This window comes from Haliotis asinina, chromosome 16 (genome assembly GCF_037392515.1).
Source record: "Haliotis asinina isolate JCU_RB_2024 chromosome 16, JCU_Hal_asi_v2, whole genome shotgun sequence".
NCBI lineage: Eukaryota > Metazoa > Mollusca > Gastropoda > Lepetellida > Haliotidae > Haliotis > Haliotis asinina.
In genome coordinates, this window is record NC_090295.1 from 14,117,614 (window position 1) to 14,141,074 (window position 23,461).

General features: G+C 37.3%; 1 protein-coding gene across 1 annotated transcript; it reads left to right on the forward strand.

Moving 5' to 3' along the window:
* Positions 1–10,039: 10,039 nt before the first annotated feature.
* LOC137268230 (zinc finger and BTB domain-containing protein 41-like) lies at positions 10,040–21,497 on the forward strand. Its single transcript, XM_067802768.1, has 4 exons — positions 10,040–10,235; positions 12,880–12,909; positions 14,467–14,541; positions 17,835–21,497. The coding sequence occupies exons 1-4, from the start codon at positions 10,060–10,062 to the stop codon at positions 20,536–20,538; spliced, it is 2,985 nt and encodes a 994-aa protein (XP_067658869.1). The 5' UTR covers positions 10,040–10,059; the 3' UTR covers positions 20,539–21,497.
* Positions 21,498–23,461: the final 1,964 nt, after the last annotated feature.

Sequence of the window (23,461 nt, forward strand, 5' to 3'; positions counted from 1 at the left end):
CTTGGGTTCAGATCATTTGCTTGCTTGAACATGTTGAAGTGGTAAACATCTGGTGCCTGCATCTCAGCAGGGCTTCAGATAATTTGGAGTACTGGTATGTACTCATTATTTTTTCAGTGTAGGAGTACTGGGAAACTGTCATTGAACATTGCAAGTACTGGATGGAATTAAATGGAGTTCCAGTAATTTTGTGTTTCATTTCACGTATCTACCCCAACACTGGTACTTATGTGTGAAACTGTCAATAAACAATAAAACAATGTTTTTTCAGATAAATACATTTGTAAACAATTCTAAGACTGTACACCATTGGTGCATATCTGCTATGTTTTCACAAATGTTTTCTATTGTATCGTGCATATTTGTTATAGTGTTCCCCCAAGGGTTCAGAAAGAGCAGGGTAAATTCATGGAAAAGGGCACTTCGTAACCTCAAAGGGCATGTTGGTAAAGATTATTGAAAAAACAACAAAATGTATAAGAAGTCAAATTGTCTTATAATTTCAATTCTAAAGTTTGTTTTTACTCTTCTCAGTTTGTATTTTAAGATTAGAATTTGAAAAAAGCATTTCAAATCTGGAAAATACGCACTAGTCATAGTAAAGGACTGCAATTGAGGCGAAAAAGGGCAGGACGCTGCGCCCTCCTAAATGTGCCTAGGGGGAACACTATTTTATGTGTGTATATAGGCTGATACGACCCAAATGTGGAGTCCTGTCATGTTTTGATAAAACACTATCAATCCCAACTCACTCACTACTGAAAAAATGAGTGTTCAAGGTTTGTAGGAATACAGCATATGACTCCAAACAGATGTTTACAGTGTTGTTTCCTCAGGGTCAGATGAAGTTATTTGTCTTTAGTTTTAAATGCTTGTGATAATATATTTTGAATCTCACACTGCCTCCACGTGTATCGATACATACCTCAGTCATGGAGTCATGATAGGTATCCAGAGACTTGTTTTGTGTTTAAAACTAATAGTCTTTTGCTGGCAAAATGAAGACAGATATTTGGTTAATTGTAAACCAAAAGTTACTGTGTTCTGTAATCTGATTGGTTGAAAAACATGATTAAATGGTATTATATTCCCGGAAACTGAAAGACTATTCACCGCGTATTGACACGTAAACAATTGTTTTGTTGTGTCATCAACAGTGGTGACGTCATTCAAATCATATTGTGACGTAAAGTTAGAATGACGTCACAAATGAGCAACTCCAGATGCTACCATGGGAACCAGCTGAAACGGCCAGCTGATGACACTTCACTGTTGTATCCGTATTCAATGTAAACGAGTGCAGACAGTAAAACCATTTGGTTAACTTTTGTGTTTACAATGTCGATAAACATCATGTCTTGGCCAATTTCCGGGTGTTATTGAGTATTTGAAGCACGGGAATGTTCCATTTGAAACCTCCAGGTGATGCCGTCGGTTCCAAATGCATTCCCGTGCTTCAAATACTCAATAACACCCGGAAATTGGCCAACACATGATGTTTGTCTCCTAAATATGGTATATTTTCAATGGACTGTGTTATTCCATTCAGTGCAGTAATGAAGAGTTGAACATTAAAGCCTCTTTCCTTTTGGGGTTTCGAAATCTACAGTTTAAGTCACCTGTTAGGAGCCATCACAGGCATGTTAACGTAATTCTCATTCAGAGATTTTGTAGTGACACTTCCTGTATATTAGGCCAGAAGTGTAAGTGTAAGAGAAAGTGTGGTTGATCTGACTAGAGGTTTTTCAGTTTGAATAACTGGATAATGAGAAGTATTTATATATTGTGTGCAATTTGTTTTTAACTTAAGTAATTATCAGGCTGGGTGCAACATTGTGTAAGTAGTCATTTTTGAAATCCAATCTTGAAATAAATTCAATGGAATGTGTTCATGAATTTTTTGTCTAATTTGAGGTCCAATTGGTTCAGATTAGGGTTATGTGAATCTAATAAGGGAACATGTGAATCTAATAGGATATGGAGAGCAGACATGAGTGTCTTGTGCATGTGTCATAGCTGATCATGTGATTCTGTGGTCAGAATTTGTAGCTTGGTAACAAAATTTTGAAAGTGCTGTTGATGTTCATGTTGTTTAATTGTTGGTATTTTGCAAAATGAACTAGTAATGTGTGTTTCTGTGTGTGTGCATGCATCTGTGCATGCATCATTGTCTGTTAGCAAAATCAGTTACAACATTTACAGGTTTCTTCAGACCAGTCTGTGTATTAATGTATCATTTTATCATGCTTATTATCACATAAAGATGTAGGGACATTATTGATTTTCATAATATTGTTTAATCATGATTCTGTTGATCATGTCTTTGTTAGTGAATGATTATTTTTAAAGAGCACTTTTCATACCTGTTATTTATTATAATAGCATGCATTCTAAAATGTCTGTATGTATATCCAAATCACCTCATCTTGTGATAATTAATAATGATAAATAAAATATCTTAACCATTGTCTCGTGTAATATTAATATTTATTTATACTGTTCGTATCAATTTCAAAAGCAATGTTTCTTGGGCACATTTTTTTCAAAAGTAACAAGGGCAGTAGGACTTTAAAAAAAAAATTGATAGAAAAAAGAGTGACAAGGGAGGAACATACATGTATTTTTATTTTTTTGTCTCAGTTTGGGAAGTTTAGTACATGCTAATGATTTCTGTATTCAGTCACACTCGTTCTTACAGACACTCATTCTTGTAGTGGACAAATGGATGATCAGGACGCATCCAAGTTAAATATTTTCTTAATGGCATTAAAAAATTGTTACATGCACACAAAAAAAGTTATACGCCAGCACCAGAGAAACATTTCACTTTTTTATTTAGTCTTATGATTCTAGCTTATGACTGATGAGTTGATGGCTCTCAGCATATGCAAATGGTGTGAATTGTTGCTGGTAAGATCAGTCACTGGATTATTTGGTCCAGACTGGAATATTTTTTAAGGCAAGGTAAAGCAGCAAGCACATATTCACAGTTTCAATATCAATGTTATGCCTGGTGCCTGCTGAATATGGTCTAAAACCAGAAGCAATCATAATCTTGCATACCCCAGTATGCTGTCTCTGATTTGAACTAATTGGAGAAACCAAAGATCCTATTAAAATGGGGATCGGCTTGTCAGGTCCCCAGGTCCTTCACTTTGGGATTTCTAGGTTTTTTCCAGACCATGCCTTTAATATGCCTCAGTCAGTGAATGAAGGGGTGAGTATAATTTCACAGGGCTCTTAAGATTATTCCCCCAATATCACACCAGAAATTGGTGCTGATTGTATCAGTGGTGGGAACAGGGTCTGCCTTGTGACTTTTGAACAGCAGAGCAACAGTCATTTGTAGTATACATGCCAGTCAGCCTGTTGTCCTAGCCAAGGATGAGATAAAACATTATCTTGCCAAATCTGGTAAATACAGAGGATGTTCAATGAGTTCCAAACCAGCCATGCATTGCAATCGTGGACACAACACACTGGAAAATACTGTTTCATATAGTTGCGATAGTATTGGCCATTGATGGTACCTGAATGGTATTTAGTCATTCCTAGCTCTCTTTCTTCCTTTCTTCAGCCCAAGTGGCAAGGATGGTAGCATCAACCACCTGTTGTCACCATCTCCCCATATAAGGGGAAAATAATATAAGGCTGTTGGGGATTACTGTTTCAGTACTCGATGACACCTTTGATCAAATTTGTACTTTTTCACCAACACGGAATACATAGCAACTTTGATACAGTCATACTACTTATTTATTACTAGTATAAGCAAGGGCCATAATTTGTTAAAACTTTGCAGATACTGAATATTCTTCAAAGTTCCACTCGTGGAAATTAGATTCTATGTAAACCAATGCCTGCATGGTCTGGAAGTAAAACAAAAGTACAGTCAAACCCCGTTTATACAGACTCATAAATCGCCTGCATGAACCAAGACAAAATATGAAAAGAAAGAATGAGTGAGTCTAGTTTTATGTGGCTTTTAGCAGTATTCCAGCAGTATCACGGGGTCACCAGAAATAGTCTTCACCCATAGTATCCATGTGGAGAATCCCACAAAGGGGAACAGGCTGTAATAATACACTAGACCAAAGTATATCAGTTTAAAGCAAATAAGACAAGAATATACCCAGTGCATGTTATGGCCTAGACCAATTTACACTGGTCAAATTCATATCTCACAGGATAAGCTCATCCAGCTAAGAGAAGCCTGTGTTATGTATCCCCAGTGTAGCCCAGCTAAGATATAGGTGGGTTAAAGCAGCCTAGGTTAGATTATACACAGGTATATAATGGCCAAGGCCAATTTATGCTCGAGGTTAAACTGTCTTAGCCCAAGTCATACCACATCCACCACCCATGTCAAAAGATTATGCCCCCATGACATCAGAGGTGTTTATTAGACAGATTTTTATTACTTCAACCAGGAAACCACAATTAGTTAAAGGTCACATGCAACGTAAAACACAACTTTGCAGATTCTGGTACCTTTCGGTATGCACTTACCGAAACAAATCATCAAAAATGCCAATTCAACCTATAAAGTTGAAAAAAACGCGATGAAAAAAAAGCCCGCGAAATCGGAGTTCAAACGTTTCACTAAATTCCCCCCAGCGCTGGGGGGAAAACTGGTTTCAACAGCTGTGCTGCGCTGCGTCCATGACGCATGCGCAGTGAATAGGTTCGCGGAGCTTGAAACAGCATGCATGCCCAGCGTCTGAGGTCATGAGCAGGAGTCTAATCTTGGTTGTGTACACAAACAAGTAAATAATCTACTCGTTACGTAAAACAACTTGTTGATTGTGGTAAGCAGTCACTGTCACAGAGAAAGCTCAGTGTCTGGTTTATTTACATCTATATGTCTGTCTGCCTGTCTGCTAAAGACAACATGCAATACACAGCTTCAATCATTGACCACGTGCAATTTGAACTTAACACCTATCAGACAATACGACATAAAGAAAATAAGTTGATTTATGACTCGTGCACCCGAGTCCCGTGTCTGCCACATTATGTAATTAGGCACGTGTGATACACATGACATGTTTTTATGTCTGTGGGTTGCAAACAAACTACATTCATTTTTTCGGATGACTGGATCTGAAGGAAACTGGTGCAAACTCTTGTCAGTTTTAAGTCCTGCTTTGTACTTGGACGAATGACAGATTCCAGCCACGCAGTAGTTTACCATCTCTACTGACATGATTTTTATTGGATCGAGCACAAATTCAGAGAACATGTATTTTCCAAACCCAACATCTCTATATACGTTCTTAATGGATAACGACTTCTTTTCGTGTATATGATTTTGTTTGACAACAGTATATGAATCCATACTGAAACGACGCATCAAGCACACAAAAAGAAGTTGTTATCCATAAAGAATCTTACTTTCTTGTGACTGGCTATACTTCTAAAATGCCAATCAAAAAGATCATCTTTCTGTACACACAATGAACCCTCAGCATATAAGCAAATGAAACAGCCAATCGGAAGCCGTTGTTACACTTGAGTGCATATCCACCAGCTGTGACTGGGTTCGGTCTCCCGAGGGCTTCGTTTCGGGGGAAGTAAGCCCAAGTACAAAATATTGCACTTTTGAATCGCGATTTTACGCTTATAATTGCGTTTATTTGCTTTTTTAAAAGCAGAAATGTATATTATATGTCATGAATAAGTGATAAATGTGTTTTAATTATGTTTGATTTTTTGGTTGCATGTGACCTTTAAACGAAAAATCAAAGATCACTTCTAACTTGTCAGTACAGGGCCCTCCTTAAGTTTCACTATCCACTTTTGAGGCCAGGAAGCCGAAGCTTTGGGTCTTGGGAAATCAGAGGCAATTTTTTAAAAATTAGAGGCTCTCAGATGTAATTTCCTGTTTTCTGGAGGAAAAACGACCCCATTTATGTAATTGACAATTTATGGATAAAATATTCTCTTTTTCTTCTGCTTTGACATTTTTCATGTTTTAAAAGAAGGTTTCTTAGTTCAAAATTTAGCGCCTGTACATAATATTCTGAACTAAACTTAATTAATATGTTTAGACATATCTGTGTGTAACCGGTGAATGTCCGGGGTTAGAAAACTGGACTTTAGGAACCCATGCTTGTTGTAAGAGGCGACTAACGGGATCGGCTAGTCAGGCTCGCTGACTTGGTTGACACGTCAGCGGTTCCCAGGTGCGAAGATCGATGCTCATGCTGTATGTTGTTATTCACTGGAATATCTGGTCCAGACTGGATTATTTCCACCGCTATATAGATGAAATATTGCAGAGTGCGGCCTACTCACACACTCACTATTATCTTCAGTACAACATACACACATGTACTACTATCACAATCATATTCACACTTTCACGAAAAAATCCACCAGGGAAAATAAATCCAATTATATACTTTTACTTGTAAATACTGAAAATTGTTCCCCTTACTATACCAGGAAAATAGCTAGGAAGCTTTAATTCTATGATTAAAGCCAGTTACAAAGTATGGTAGTGTTTGAAATGTAATCAGGCAAGGAGACACTGAATTAACCTATACTGTGTGTAATCGGACATTTTTTCCAGATCCCAGTGACAGTCGGGTCATAAGGAATCCACTGTACTATGATGTACAAAAATCGGGGGGGGGGGGGGGGGGGGGGGGGGGGGGCATACCCCCTAGGGCTACCTATTGCCCTTCAATATTGTTCACGCATTAAACTAAAATATATTCCCAAAACAACGAAACACGCCGCTGAATGCACCTTTCTGTTCGTAATGTGATAACATGCACAATGTCCTGAAAGTTCAGGTTCTAAATGCTCATAACAACATCAAAATGACCATGGTTGTTTCATATACTGTGTCGATACAGTCAAAGCCTTGTTACACAAGATGGTATGGGTAAGAACACAACCAAGTCTGTTTTATACACTGGGTATGGTTTTGCCTATGACAGTTTACCTCCTCTTTACCCCCAGCACACCCCTGCACCCCACTATGGATCCACCTGTGCAATTGTTACCTGGGATTACATCCTGGGGAAGTGAGTTTTTACAGGGTAATGAGCGCTGAGACCCAAACTTGACCAGAAAGTCAATCTCAGTTGTACAAGAACGAAGTCAGTGCAAGATAGAAAAAAGATGAACATCAGCTAAGTAAAGTTTCAAAAATCACTACATACACGTATACGAGCATCTACAGCGTTCAGTTCCACTCGTGTAATGCTGCTTGGCGTATGACGTCATAATGATTCACAGTTTTGACGTCACAATGCTAATGTCGCTGTCGCAATTTTACTAGACCTTCTATTGCTTGACTCATGGAAAGCTGAGTCTTTACACTGTAGGCAATTTCGCCGCAATTTCTGTCAATTTATGTTGGCGAGTAATAAACAGAATACTAAACTCGCTTCCGTGAAATACCATTTTCATTAAACTCGTGAAAGATTTAGTATCAAAGTCGCTTTCGCTCGTTTGATACCAAATCATTAATCGTTTAATAAAAATGGTATTACACGGAAGGTCGTTTAGTATCCTCTGTGAATAAAATCACCCACACCAGATAACATACAACAGAAAATACACAGACGCTCTTTTGGGATTATTTTCTTCATAATAACGTGATTACTTTGATCTGCAACGTACACAGCGTCAGTGACGTTCATCATATGGCTGATTAATGCATGCTATTAAAATTTGAATAATGCTGTTTAGTTGTGTACGGAATTATATATTATTCCATTCACAACGTCCTATGAAGTACGTAATTTTGGAAAGGCATTTTTGTGCTTTTGTATGATGTGCACGTGAACATGTATAAAATTCTAAACATGCCATGAAACTGGTCATTGTGTTATGCAATGATTTCAGCGATAAAACCCAGACCGACAGTTGTTTTGATTTTTTTTTTTTTTTTTTTGGGGGGGGGGGGGGGGGAGGGGGGGGGGGGGGTGTTGGGGTGTTTTGTTTTTTGCTTTTGTTTTTTTACAAGCAACATTTGTCAGGAACGACCACTTGTAAGCGGGACATTAGGAGTGTGAGCAGGACAGACCATTGTGGTCCGAGGTTTCAAAGTTCACGAACGAGTGTCAAAGTCAGTTATTAGTAAATTACAATCCCTCTATATCGACAGACAGACAGCCCAGGGGCGATACCTAGCGCACAAGACCGTTTCTTCAGGGTCTTGTGGAAACTTGACGCTAAGTTGTTCAGATTCCCTGATTAACTTTCGGTTTTTGCAGCTGAATTTTTGTCATATTGCAAGCCTTGACATGGGGAGAACATGACCAATTATCTATACAGATGACATGGCAGCAATTAAAGCTGTAGAAGTTGGGTCAGATGGATCCGGAGATGACATTGTTCATGAGACAGTACTGTTGGTAACATTTCTAAACACAAAGCACATTATAAGCGAGATATTGTTTAGGTAACAACACCTACTGGAATACATGAGAATGAAGTCGCAGATAATTTGGCCAAATCCAGATTAAGGAAGTCAAGTCTACGTAGGGTCTAACACCGTTATGAAGCCGAGACGTCGCACTCAGTGCAATAATGAACTTGATTATCCATGGAATTGGTTTTCTTCGTGTTTTCACCTTCGTGTTGTAACCTGAAGTTGATTTACTGAAATATTAACAAAACCCTAAAAATTTGACAATATTTTAATCGAAATCTGTAACAAGGCTTTGGCAGCAGTTGTGGGGTGCAGGTGCTACCGGTGGACACATGTGTACAAACTTGGACCATCTTAAAATCTGGAAATAATGGAATTCGACAAAGCGTCGGAAAAGGCTTAAAGAGATGGGAAAACATATAGCAGTTTTCCACCTTTGTTACTGTTATCGCTTTATCTTATCTTGTATATAAACTGATGTACTCCATCATTCCACCATATGCTTGAAAACGGTATAAGAACAGGTACCGAAGCGTCGCCATTGTTAAAATGAAGAAGCTGATCATCTGCAAAGTTGTGTCATCTCTATTTCAGGACCTTCTAGAATGGCATTCAAACAAATGATTCATAATCGGTTGCAATAGTGGACCTTGCATGACGACGTCAGTTTACGAAATAAATTCCTAATTTTGCAAAACAGTCGGGCTATCTATGTCTGAAGTTACTAGCCCCTAAAATAAATCGATCACTAGTCCGAAATTTGAATGTAGACACGGATTTCATCTGTAAGCACTGATCGATATGATGAACATTTTTCTCATGGTCATAATATTGCATGATTAATTTTAAAGAGCGTGTTTGAACTGAACAAGAGAATGACATATATCCGAAATGTCCCCATGAACATTTCACTCACTATACGACGGTTGACGGAACGCGCCACGTAACTGCAAGACGTTGGTGTCAAAACGTGCAGTGTTATGGTTTGAACCCAGGCGTCATGTCATATATTGAATTTCCTCTCTAAATAACCCTTCAACTTAAATGTATATTAATTCTGTTTAATGGTAGATCTATAGTTTGTGCTTTTTGGTTGTGAAGGATGAAATGTTATGGGCCATCAGCAAAGGATGGAGAAGAAAGGTGAGGCACCAAGTTACTTAAATTGTCCTTAAAAATGTGACTTTATTTGTGTGTACGAATGATTTTATGTAGTGCTAAAGTAAAGGAACTAATGCATACGATATTTTTCAGTGGTTACGTGAAAGTATTGAAAAGATATATCCTTAATTCGATATTTCTTTATGATCAAACTTTACAAAAAGAATTCATTGTTTTAAAAAATCTAGAGTCTTTTTTATACATCGTACATGCAAGTTTTGAGACGAATTTCTACACAGCTCGAAGAGGGGCACTCTCTAAATGTTGAAGTAGTTAATAAATTTCAAATTGTTTTCATTCACGACATAAAGGAGTCATGTTCCCTATTTACGGAACTTTTATGGGTTGACAATGAACTGAATTGGGCTTGATAAAGTATCATGTAATACGCAAATATTGTTAAAATGAAGAACAATTTGTTTCTTTGCAAATAAGGTCTAGGTCAATGACACCGAAAAAATTGAAAGTTTGTAGCGCCTGCGCAACCGGAAGTAACGAGGGTATTCAATATGGCGGCGGAAGGACAACTTTCGCCTGCCGAACCCGTACCAACAGACTCAAATGCACCGGTAAAGGAAGAAAATACTGTGATTGATATTGGTGCACAGTATAGCAGATGGATAGAGTTGAAAGAAGACTTGCAGTGTGGAAATGACACCCTGGCAAAGTTGCTTCTTGACATTTGGTACGCTGGTTGAATTGGAACTTCTATAAATAAACTGGGATTGTTTGGGTTTCGCTTATTACCTTTATGCGCTCATCTACATTCGTGCATTTTGATAATATATGTCTGCAACAAAGCATTGCAATTATGTTGAAGACAGATTATACAATTTGCACTGGAAACAAAAGAAAATAAATAATTTAGAAAGTATATTGTGCAGGAGACCTAAAATATTTACCGTTGTCGTCTGATCACCTGCTATGTCTGGAAAAAAACCAAAGTAAGTTCCTGACAAAACCTGGTAGAAATAGCTTGACATTTTACCAATACTTACACATTAAAGTTCATTCAGCTCTTTCTGCGATAATCACATAACCTGTCATCAGAAAGAATAATATATACAGGCGGAATCAAAGTAAGTACCCCTCATTTAGAGTTTTTAGGATTCAAGTTTGGTTCTCATTTGAAGAAATGTGCACTTTCCAAAAATTGGAAAATTCACTTGAACACATCTATTGTATGTTTACTGTTACTGACAAATGACAGGTCATATATATCAGAACACTTAATGCCAACAAGACAAAGAGCTGTTCATTGAATAGTCTGAGGTACTCTAATTGCTAACACAATTCTAGATTGCACAGTTTTACCGATATATTGCAATGCACTTTTCAAACGATAAGGTATTTCGGTATATTTTTTGAGAACTTATATTGTTATATTGGGTAAAAATGTTTTTGTGATTTTTTTACATTTTAAATTAAAGTCTGAACAGAATTTCCTTCACAACAGATGCCTTTCATCATTATTCAATGACAAACAGCATTCTGTAAAAACTAAAAATTTATAAGCAAATTATGTGTGAGATGACCATTATGAGAACCTTAACATTTATTTTTGAGGGAATTAATGTGTTGAAAACTGGAATGACATGTATGACTAGTGTCACCAACTATCAATACATAAGTTCCCAATATATCGCAATACCTATTCCAATAAGGGCACCTGAATTGCAATATATTGCAGAAGAATTTATTTGCCAGTAGACAGGCCCATTTGTCTGGCCGCATTGTCAGTCATAGATACAAAGCAGCTATAAAGTGGATTCAGGTTTGTCTTCATCAGATAGAGGTCAGTGCTTACCCAATTGCATCAAGAATCACTGACGTGTCAGAAGTGTTAACGGTTATGTCCATATGGTTTGGCTCACTCATTCTGGTAAGTGATTAGAAAATTAAGATATTAAAATACTTGCTGAAAAAAAAAATGTGACATCTACGGAAATGTGTTTTGTTAGTAAGGATTTTGTGATATATGGTTTTCCAAACATGTGGATACTCATAAGCTTATGTTGAATGGTGCCATGCACAGAGTTGTATCCCTTCCATCTACCAAGTATGAGTCCACTTGAAGCATAATTTCTGGGTAATAAGTGCCATACTTTAAGGTGATTTACTAATACATTGAATGATCATACTCACAAACCTACGTAGTCGGAAATAATGTTGAAGCTGAGTTTGTTAGATAAGGCTAATTGTTTTAACTGAGGTTTTAGACTAACGCTAGTCACAGCCGGGGAAATATGACCGGAGTAGCTTTGGAGACTGGACAGCTTTTGAGTTTGTTGAAAAAAAACATTTATGGTGTTTGTATTAATGACAGTTTTGCTATGGTGTACATCTGTTGGTCTGGGCTTTACTAGTCAGAATATATTTCCAGCATTCTATTAAACTGAGGCCAAACTGTTCTGAGATGGGGATTTACAGTTTTTAAACCCAACAAATCTGATTCATGTCTGAAGAATACAAATTTCTAATTTCAAATGTGGTTCAGTATCTTTCCCCCAAATTATATAGATACGAAAAGATTGTTGTTTTTTTCCAATATGGAATTGTTGTTTGTTAGTTTGTTTTTATCTCAACACTCAGCAATATTCCAGTGATCAACAGTATGAACATCAATCTAGGCAATTGGGATACAATGTCATGTGTCAACCAAGCCAGTGAGCTTGGCCACCTTATCCTGCTAGTCACCTCATACAATGAGCACGGGCTATTGAAGGTCATTTATGACCCAGATCTTTATGGGTGCAAGATAGAATTGAATGTTCTGTTTTGAGTGGCGGGTAGTCTAGTGGTTAAAACGTTCACTCATCACAATGAAGACCCGGGTTGGATTGTTGCCTGATATGATGTTGTTGGAATATTGCTAAAAGAAGCGTAAAGCTCATCTCACCCTTGTTGATAGCATCAGTACTTTGCTAACATGATTCTGAAGTCTGCTTTCCATTTTTTGGATATATCAATATTTTAGTCATTGACAGGTTCATGGACAAAATTTAAGAAATCAAAATAGTCTGGCATGGATTATTTTGACATTGCAGAGTCATCATCCAATGTTCTCGAGTCCTGTCATTAATCACTGTTTTGTTTTTTTCAGTCTTCTTGGTCACAGCTGGAAGTGCTGGGCTACTAGATTTTCGAGGCCCTCTTTGCAAGTGAAGATAGTCATATGTACCATACATTAACAGAATTATGACTGTCTTTGCGCTAAGAGCTTTGATAGTCTTGGCCCTGACGTATATAATCTTGAATAATGCAATATTTATTATGTCATTTACTAATACATGTTTCATGGCTAAATATGACCTCCTAAATATTTTCAGTGCAAAGAAGTTCAGAAACAAGAAAAACCTGTAAGTGTATTATTTTTTGTCATGGCTTTTGTTTTATGTTTATTTTTGGGTGATATGGTAGAAAGAGTTTGTCATGTAGTCTTTAAATCCTCTAAAAGAGTTCCAGAGTGCAAAATCTTTGCCATTACAATACAAAAAAGCAGAGAAGTCTTCATAATGATATGCACCACTTTATGCTCTGGAGGAAACCTGGATATGATATGATAGCCTATTTCTTGAGTCCATGCTGCAGTATTGCAGGAATATTTATAGAAGCAGCATGACATGCATGCTTTGCTCACTCATGCATGCATTCACTCCTTTAGCAGTTAACCTTGCTAGCACACATTACAAGGGAATATAAAAAAGTTCAAAGTATCGCCAAGACATTTTCAGGGTAGAAACTTTGATTTCTTGTCCTTAAGACTTCTCTACATAGTCAACATCCAGAGTGACACATTTCTCCCATCATTTTTGACCTTGTGCAGACCGCTTAAATAGACCCCCAGAATTCATGGAAAACCAACACTCTGCCTCTTCAGTGACCTCACTGGCATCGTCCACATCTTGGCTCAATAAACAGATTTCATCTCCTCTTGATTCTGTCAGGCACTGCAACCATTCAATTGAAAAAACTAAATGACAATGCATTACTCAATCTTCTGCAAGCATGGGATTACTTGTGTTTAGGATCAACTACCAGACGACTGAATAAAGTGAAGAAAGTGGTTTGTTGTCCATTAACTAGACAAGGATCACTGATGTTAACTTAAAATTTTCAACAAAATTTCTAAATATATTCATGGCGATAATTAAAATTTTTTAACATCCCCTTGTATTTACCAATACTCACTTGCAAAACAAATGAACATAAAATGTCCCTCAGTCAATGTAAATTCTGCAGTGTTGATAATAGATGCATACTACTATTAGATAAAGTAGAAATGATTACTGTAATTACTTTGAAATCAGTTTTATTAGAATCTATTCTAAGCATTCTGAAATAAACAAGATAGGCCACATATATTGATTTACCTGTTAAATGGACACATTGGATGGGCCTGCTCCAAATGGTGCAATAGCTGATGAGTGTACTTGGAATGAAAATGTGCAATTCAGAATTCGATGCAGTTATCATTTGCTACTTTAGTAGTTTCCAGTAATTGGGATTTGAAAACCGAAGGAGAAAATTAATCTAGTTGGCTATTTACTGACAAGTTTCAAGAAAATGACATGTCACTTGAACAATATTTAGTTTCATGATACTGTCTCAAACATTTTTAGACAGGCAAATGAGTATTAATAAATAATCAAAACTGACTTTGTTTATTGTCCAAGCAGCACAGTCCCTTCAGTTGTATCTGTTTGACTATTCTATTTCCATATCTGACACTAAGCACATAAAATGAAATCAGTTGTTTGTTGGTTGTCACTTTTTGAAAGCATGATGTGTAATTTGGAAACAATGAAAAATAAGGGAAGGCCAGTGTATTCGTGTTCAAGGTTCAAATTTAACTTGGATGAACTATGTGTGGAGACCAGAAACCATGGTAGCAATGTTTGACTCATTTGCTTCAGGTATGAGATCACAGATGAAGAGCTCGTATCTAAGTCTTCTATGGGTAAAGTCAGTACTCGGATCACTGAGCATCGGTAAGTGTACTAACGAGTGATCAAAGTGTATTCCAAAGTGTAAGTCCAAACTTTCTACCCATATACCCCACCCCAATCCTGACATCAAATTTGTTAGCAATGGCAATATATTCTTCACTTCTGAGGCTGCCATTTTAAGTTTTTCCATCAAAACAAGTGACTGCATAATTATATCAGAATCTTCAAAGACAATACAACCTTTAATCATGAAAGAAAAACTATTACATTGTTTAATACGTTAGTCACATGATCATAACACTTCCGGTACTGAGACTGGTGATGGTGGTCCCCCATCATTAGTCCCTGTCCCAGCCCTATATTCTGGTAAGCAGCACAGCTGCAACAAATCCACTGGCAGACTGGCTAGCTGTTCCTGAAACATTCGTAGCCCTACGTACATCTTAAGCCCATTAACATTAACTATATTCAAACTAAAGAATTCTTAGGGCTACGAACGTTTCGAGAATAAGGGCACTGATAATTATGAGAAATATAATGTTTGAGAAACGTAATCTCTATGCACTATAGATATTGGCTAATAACAATGTATGTATTGTATAGTGGTGGGGCAGGCTTCGTTTCCGGAGCAGAACTCAAAAACCGTTCAATATTGTTTTGCAAAACTTGGTAGATAGGTGTGGCAGACCCCAAAGTGGTGCCTTTTGCTGTGTACAGGTTTTTGTGATTTATTATTTTATCGGTTTCTATGGAAATGTTTTAGACTTAGTCTCAAAATGGAGGAATGGGCTTCGTTTCGAGCAGAACTCAAAAACTGTCCGATATTTTTCTGCAAAACTTGGTAGATATACCAATCAGAAGCTGCAATGGTGCCTTTTGTTAGTTACAGGTTTTTGTCATTTCTTAGTTTCTCGGTTAAATGGAAACGATCCAGACTTTGTATCAAAAGTGATAGGTGTGTTTCGTTTCCGGAGCAGAACTCAAAAACTTCTAAATATCTTTCAGCAAAACTTGGTAGATATGTGTTGCAGACCCTAAAGAGGTGCCTTTTGGTATTTACAGGTTTTTGTGATTTATTATTTTCTCAGTTTCCATGGAAATGTTTCGGACTTAGTCTCAAAATGGAGGGATGTGCTTCGTTTCCGGAGCAGAACTCAAAATCTGTTCAATATTTTTCTGCAAAACTTGGTAGATATATCAGTCAGAAGGTGAAGTGGTGCCTTTTACTATGTACAGGTTTTTGTGATTTATTATTTTCTCGGTTTCCATGGAAACGTTTCGGATATAGTCTCAAACTGGAGGGATGGGCTTCGTTTCCGGAGCAGAACACAAAAACCGTTCAATATTTTTCTGCAAAACTTGGTAGATATATCAGTCAGAACCTGAAGTGGTGCCTTTTGCTATTTAAAGTTTTTGTAATTTATTATTTTCTCGGTTTCCTTGGTTTCAGACATATTCTCAAAAGTGAGAGGCGTGTTTTGTTTCCAGAGCAAAACTCAAAAACTTCAGCAAAACTTGGTAGATGTATGTATGTATGTATGTATGTATGTATGTATGTATGTATGTATGTATGTATGTATGTATGTATGTATGTATGTATGTATGTATGTATGTATGTATGTATGTATGTATGTATGTATGTATGTATGTATGTATGTATGTATGTATGTATGTATGTATGTATGTATGTATGTATGTATGTATGTATGTATGTATGTATGTATGTATGTATGTATGTATGTATGTATGTATGTATGTATGTATGTATGTATGTATGTATGTATGTATGTATGGTTTCCTGAGCAGAACTGAAAAACTTCTTAATATCTCTCAGTAAAACTTGGTAGATATGTGTGGCAGACCCCAAAGTGGTGCCTTTTGCTATTTCCTTTTTTTTTTTTGATGAACTATTTTCTCGGTTCCATAAACATGTTGCTGACTTCGTTTCCAGAGCACAGCTCGAAAACCATTTCATATCTATCAAAAGATCTTGGCAGATATACGAGACAGATCTTGAAATGGTGACTTTTTCTGATTATAGATATATGGCATTTATACTTTCCATGAATTCCATGGAAACGATTCAGACTTGGTCTAAGAACACAATAAGTAACTGTCCGATGATTTGTCCTTTGAAATATGTGGGGGCCGGGGGGATATGTCATCTTCTGATGACTCTTGTTATTTTATTTTTTTGTTTTTCCATGGAACATTTTGGTGTTTCTTATTCTGCAAAACCTTTCAATATTTTTCTGCAAAACTTGGTAGATATATCAATCAGAACCTAAAGTGGTGCTTTTTGCTGTTTACAGGTTTTTGTGGTTTCTTATTTTCTCGGTTTCCATGGAAATGTTTTGGACTTAGTCTCAAAATGGAGAGATGGGCTTTATTTCCGGAGCAGAACTCAAAAACTTTTCAGTATTTTTCTGCAAAATTTCATAGACACATCAGCCACAACCTAAAGTGGTGCCTTTTCATGCTTATAGGTTCTTGTGTTGTATTATTTTCTCTTCTTCAATGGAAACGCTTCGGACATAGTCTCAAAATGGAGGGATGTGCTTCGTTTCCGGAGCAGAACTCAAAAACCGTTCAATATTTTTCTGCAAAACTTGGTAGATATATCAGTTAGGACCTGAAGTGGTGCCTTTTGCTATGTACAGGTTTTTGGGATTTGGCATTTTCTGGGTTTCCATGGAAACGTTTTGGGCTTTGTCTCAAAATGTATAGGTGTTTTGTTTGCAGAGCACATCTCAAAAACTTTGTAATATCTGTCAGCAAAGCTTGATAATATATGTGGCAGATCCCAAAGTGGTGCCTTTTGCTATGTACAGGATTTTGTGATTTATCTGCTGAGTGCCTTGATACAGATCCAGTCCTGCAAGGAAAACATCTGCAGATTAAAGTTGATCTCTGACGATATTTTTCAGTTGATTTCAAACACTTACTTATCATCTGAATTTAAATGTTGATGTTAATATAGAGTTAGAGATAGCAAAACCTGGAAAGAGGTCTTATGTAAAACGTTGAAATAGGTCTTACTTACAAATTTAAAACCGGGAAATAGGTCTTACTTTCAGAAAGTAAACCCTGGAAACAAACAAACCTTTATTGCAGTTATTCCGGGAAAAGAAGCCATGCCTAATATATAGTGAGAAACAACCTTTAGGTTTATGTTTAAGTGGTAAAGATAGTAAATGTCGAAAACCTGCACCACTCCAGATTTTCCATCGACATCAAACTGACAAGACTGAAAAGACTGTTTAAAGAGACATTAAACCCTATTCACATACAGGTTCTGATACATGTAAATTCCATTTTTATTTGCTCTGTTGCAGGAAACGGCCTGCCTCCATACCAGGGACTAGTGCTCACAGCAGTCTGACATCCCATTCTGGCAACACTTCTCTCATGGATTCACAGGACACCAGAGACTCAAGCACCTGTTCTGTGTATGGGGATGTCAGCGAAAACTTTGGTGAGAGTGCATCAGAGAAAAAATCAGAATCCAACAAAAATGGCTTCTCTGAAGGGTATAACAGCAAGAAGTCATCGAGAAGGAAACAGCCTAAATCTCGAGTTTCGAGATATCTTGAGGATGAGAATGAAGCTATTGCTGCACACGAGAGAGGTGACATGGAACCTGGACTTGAAGGGTTTGATGCTGAACGACTCAAGTGGGACCAAGATGATATGGAGAATGAGGAATTGGGTTCTAGAGACTCTATAGAAGCAAAGGAAGATAGAACTCAGTTGTCAGACGATGAAACTGAAGAAGATGACCCAGACAGAGAAGAGGCAAATGAATTTTTGTCCGAGGAAGAGCTTGAGAAGCTCCTGAAAGGCAGTGAGTCAGAGACAGATGCTAAAAGGTCGAAGAGGAAGAGAGACTCTGATAGTGATTGGATGCCTGCAGTGGAAGAAGAAAAGCCTCGGAGAAGACGATCTCGAAGGGTGTCTAGACAGAACTCAAAATCTGCTGTTGTGAAAAGCCGAAGGTCGCTGAGAAGGAGGGTGAGTACATCAGCTGACGAGTCGTCTGAGATGGAAGAGGAAGTGGAGGTGAAGCGGGAGAAAAATCCAAGAGGAAGACCAAGAAAGACCAGGAAGGATAGTGTTGGTGAGGAAGAACCGAAACAAATTCCACGTTCACAGAAGCCAAAACTTATGAAGAAGTCAGGTGTTTTCACCTGCACTGTTTGTGAGAACAGTTTTACAAACAAGGAGGAAGGTAAAGAACACTTGGAATCACATTATGTCATTGACTGCAATCTGTGTACTCACAAATTCTATTCGTTGCAAGCACTTGCTCATCACCAAAGTAAAAAGCATCCTGCAAATCACAAATGCAATCATTGTTTCTTTACTGGTAGGACGCGCATGGAGCTGAAGCGACATATGAGGAAAGAACATCAGGATGAACAGACCATCCCTGGAACCACCTTGTGTCACATCTGTGGACAACAGTTCCGATTTGTGGTCAATGTCCAGAAACATTTGATGGATGCTCATGGCATAATGGAATCGAATATGAAAACCTACATGTGTGATCAGTGTGGGAATGAGTACTTCTTGAAGCACTCCCTCCGGAAACATATGCTTACTCACAAGGAGAAGAACATTGTGTGTGATTTTGAAGGCTGTGCAAGCAAGTTTTCCAGTGATGCTCAGTACAAGCGCCATTATAACACTGTGCATCTGAAAATCAAAAGACATGCCTGTCCGTATGAAGGCTGTGAAATGAAATTTGCATTTAGGAAAACAATGGCTACCCATGTGAACATGGTTCATCTGAAGCTGCGTCTATTTCCGTGTCCGTGGCAAGGATGTGAGCGAAGCTTCTATGCTAAGAAACACCTCACCGTTCATATGAGGATTCACAATGATGAGAAGCCATTTAAATGCCCTGAGTGTGACTATAAGTGTAGGCAGAGAGCAGCCCTCAATTGGCACTTGAAAAAACATGGGATTGTCCCAGATCATCCAGAAAGCCTGGAGAATGAAAAGAAGAACAAGAAAGAAGGATTTCCGGTCAACTTTAAAAGAGGTCGGAAGAGGACACGCTTCAGGAAATCCAAAGGATTGGATTATACCGATGACCAAATTGCAAGCATTAACCAAAGATACAGTGAAATGGTGACAGAATCATCACAACAGTACCCAGCTAAAGAGGACTCATCTGATGGAGATGTTGATGATCCTGATGATGTACCTAAAGATACTGCTGGAACAGCAGACCAGGCCAGTTTCAGTGAAAAATTTTCTGGTGGTCAGTCTGTGAGTAACACAAACAGTGTGGATGACTTCAGTTTCATTGAGCGGAGGGAAAGTCAGATTGTCACACGGCCTGCTGAGGTACCCCCTGGATATGTTGGAAGGGATTTCAATTCTAATTCTCCTGCTCAAGAAACCTTCACATCCGAATTGCCAAAACGCGAAGTTGATTATGCACGGCTCGATTACGATGCTTCACAGGCTACCCACAATGATTTTACATCTAAGCAAGTCGTTAGAGATCCAGAATACCAGTCAGTTCAGGAGGGGGACTTTCAACAAAGTCGAGATAGTTTCTCGTCAGTTCGAGAGACAAACTTTCAACCAGTTAGAGATACATCTTTTCCAGCCAGTCGTGAAGGTAGTTATCCTCCAATCAGAGACACCGATTTTCAAGTTCGGGACACTCAGTCAGATTTTCGAGGATACCCAATGAAAGAAAATCTTGACACAGATCGTGCTGGTGTTTTCCCACGATTCATCAGCAAGGATGTTTTTGGAACCAGTATGCACAGAGATGGACATTTTTCTCCCCGCCCTCCAATTAAAGAAGCATACATTGCAGGTCAGGCCTTGTCTGAAGTTGATTATTCACGCTTTGCTGCCAAGAATGAGCTTTCAGCTCTACGCACACTTCCTCCTGGGTTTCAGGGGCAAATGGAAGTCCCATCAGAGTTTGATCCTCGATCTCCAGTTCATGCAGTCATGGGAGGCAACTCTGGAAGTTACGGACATGACCTTCACATGTACAGTCGTGAATATAAATAAGGCATATAAACATGGCTGATGTTATGCATGTTCTGAATATTATTATTTTTGTGGCAAAAATTATGGACATGGTCAGACTTTTTTTTGCTGTTTTGTTGTCAGCTCAGTCAGGAATGGTACAGAACAATTTGAGTGTTCATTGTCAAGTTTGTTAGTGAAATTATTTGGTCATGATAAAGGTGTTTTTATTTTCATTTTAACTTTGTTGATGGCTGATTCGACTCCTCAAATTGGGGAATAATTTACTCATTGAATGAAACTTATAGGAATAGGGGTTCCTGTTTAATGAATAAGAAATTCCCTTTTAGTTTTAGAGATTAGATGAAATGAAGCAAAATATCAAACATGTGACAAAGTATGTGCAGTATGAAACGTTTCATACTGTTTCATTCTTTCTCACCAATTCTACCACTGAAAATATGCTGTTTAGAAATGGTACAATCATCTCAGATAAGTTTGAATTATACTGATGATATTTTTCATGTTTATTGAAACTGAAAACTGAAGTAAAACTATCCATGCTTATGTCATGATTTGACATTAATATCATCACTGGTTGAAGTTCTTGAATGGCATATAGAAGAGGGATGAACATTGATACATGACACATTTTATGGATATCTACTTCTTTTTTATTTTTATTTTTTTATTTTTTTTTTGAATATATATAGGTAGATCTTGTTTACACAAGCAAGATGGAAGAATGTACAAAGCCAATCACATAGGATTACTGTACAACATCAGATGAAGGAGCAAGCATTAGCTCTGAAAACATTTTGTAGACAATAACCAAGAAGTTGTCAATAACAGTGTTCACATTAACACAGAAACCTGCGTTCTTCATGCAAAAAAATAATAAAAACACACAATGTTTATTTTGTGCATCTGTTTTGGATGCACAGAATCTAATCTACATAAGCTTAAAAAGTGCCTTGAAACATCAACATATCAGAAAAAAATAAGAATTTTTTAAACGATTCAGGATTGTCATGAAAATTTTATTAATTTATTTCCGCACACACTTTTACAAAACCTACCGCGAACACTGAATAAAATGTGTCATCTATTCCTCACTGGTTGTTCATTACTCTTTTATTTATTGATCATAGATTTTTTTGTTGCCACAGAAGATAACTTCAGTGTAGAACTTTGAAGTGTGCAGAATGTCTTCTTTTCAATTGCTAGGGACAAAACTTTCTCCCTTATTTATGGAGACTTAATTAACTTGAAGTAAGCATATAAGGAATTGCTGTTTGAAATACTTGAAATAAACTTACTAGTTCTCCTAATGGGATGGCTTTGAGTACCTATATTTGGACAGGTATTTTGCATTGCAGACCCATGATGTACTGAAAAATTATGTGTTGAATCATCATGTATTTTGTCATGAGAAATCACCACATCAGCAAATCTATCCCTCAAGATTTCATGATACCAGACTTAATTTTGTTCAATTTACAATGAAAATGTCTTTGGTGACTTTCTGTGGTAAAAAAAATGGCAATAATATTAGACTTATTAGGCCAAATTATGCTCATTCTTTTCTAAGTATTTATGTTTTGTGTCATCTAGATATATAGGGCAATACAAATAATTAAAGGCCAAAGATTCTATTTCTCTACAATTTCTATAATTCTCTGGGTTGCAGCAATAATCCTGTAAAAAAAGAAATTGCTTGTTATTTTCTTTCTGGTAAAGTGCAACACAAGCAAGCACCTGCTTTGTCCATTTGAAGGAAAGGTGTTGAAAGAATTCCTGTGCATATTTTCTTTGCTCTGAGCCTGTGAAACATACAGTAGACTTGTGATTTGTATAAGATATATTTCCTATCTAATGTACCCAGATGCACTTTTTAACCTTGTGTTATACCCATATTTCTTTGTCGCAAATTTGTTATACAAGCTTTTAGTTATTAACTGCCAATCTTTTTGCATAATTCAGTGGTGATTTTCACTCGATTGTTCATATGCTTTGATTACTGCTGATCTTAGTCAGTCAGGGTACCATGCATGTCTTTTATGAAAAAATGAGACTTTGTTTGAATAACTGTTTTCAAAGATTAATATACTGCATAATTTCTTTGTCACTCATTTGATGCCAGCCAAAAGCGATAGTTATGTGGTGATCTTGAGGAAGCAAACAGGAATAATATGGCACTCTCTCTTGCTGGGAAGTGCAGTGGGGTAGCCTAGTGATTAAAGCGTTCGCTCCTCACGTTAAAGACCCAGGTTTGATTCCCCATATGGGTACAGTATTTGAAGAACATTCCTGGTGTCCTCTACTGATCTGTTGCTGGAATATTGCTAAAGGCAGCATAAACACCCCTCTTTTGCTGGTAGCTGGCTGGTCCTGTGCTGACTTGTGCCATCAAACCAGTTTGCAGTTTGTTGTGTAATAATCTTCCTTGGAACATGTGACAAGTTGTAGATGCCCGAAAATGATTAGTGCTATTTTCCCTTCATGTATTCTATTTTATGAGGTAAACTTTTGAAGTAAAATTTTATGGCAGTTGTATTTTCAAAACCACAACTGTACAAAACAATTGATATATGTGACTTCTGGATCAGAATATATAATACTTGGCCAGAAGTGAATCATCAGTTGTGAAATTCCCATAGACTTACATTTTAATCAACTGTTGTAAAAATAATTTTCATAAATTTTATTTTGATATTTTGCATTCCTGATGGAAATCGCTACATGTGCATTTGTACATAGTTTCTTCCATCTTCCCGTTGATTAGTTTCCGAGTGAAACTCGATAACATTCTGTGAGTACAACTTCATTTTACAGTATCCTATAGAAAGCCATGTTAAGTGTGATTGGCATGCCTAATATGTTTCTTAAATAATTGCGATATTTGCAATAATCAACAAAACATTGAATGGAAATTGTGTGTTTGTATCTGAGATGATTTCCCACC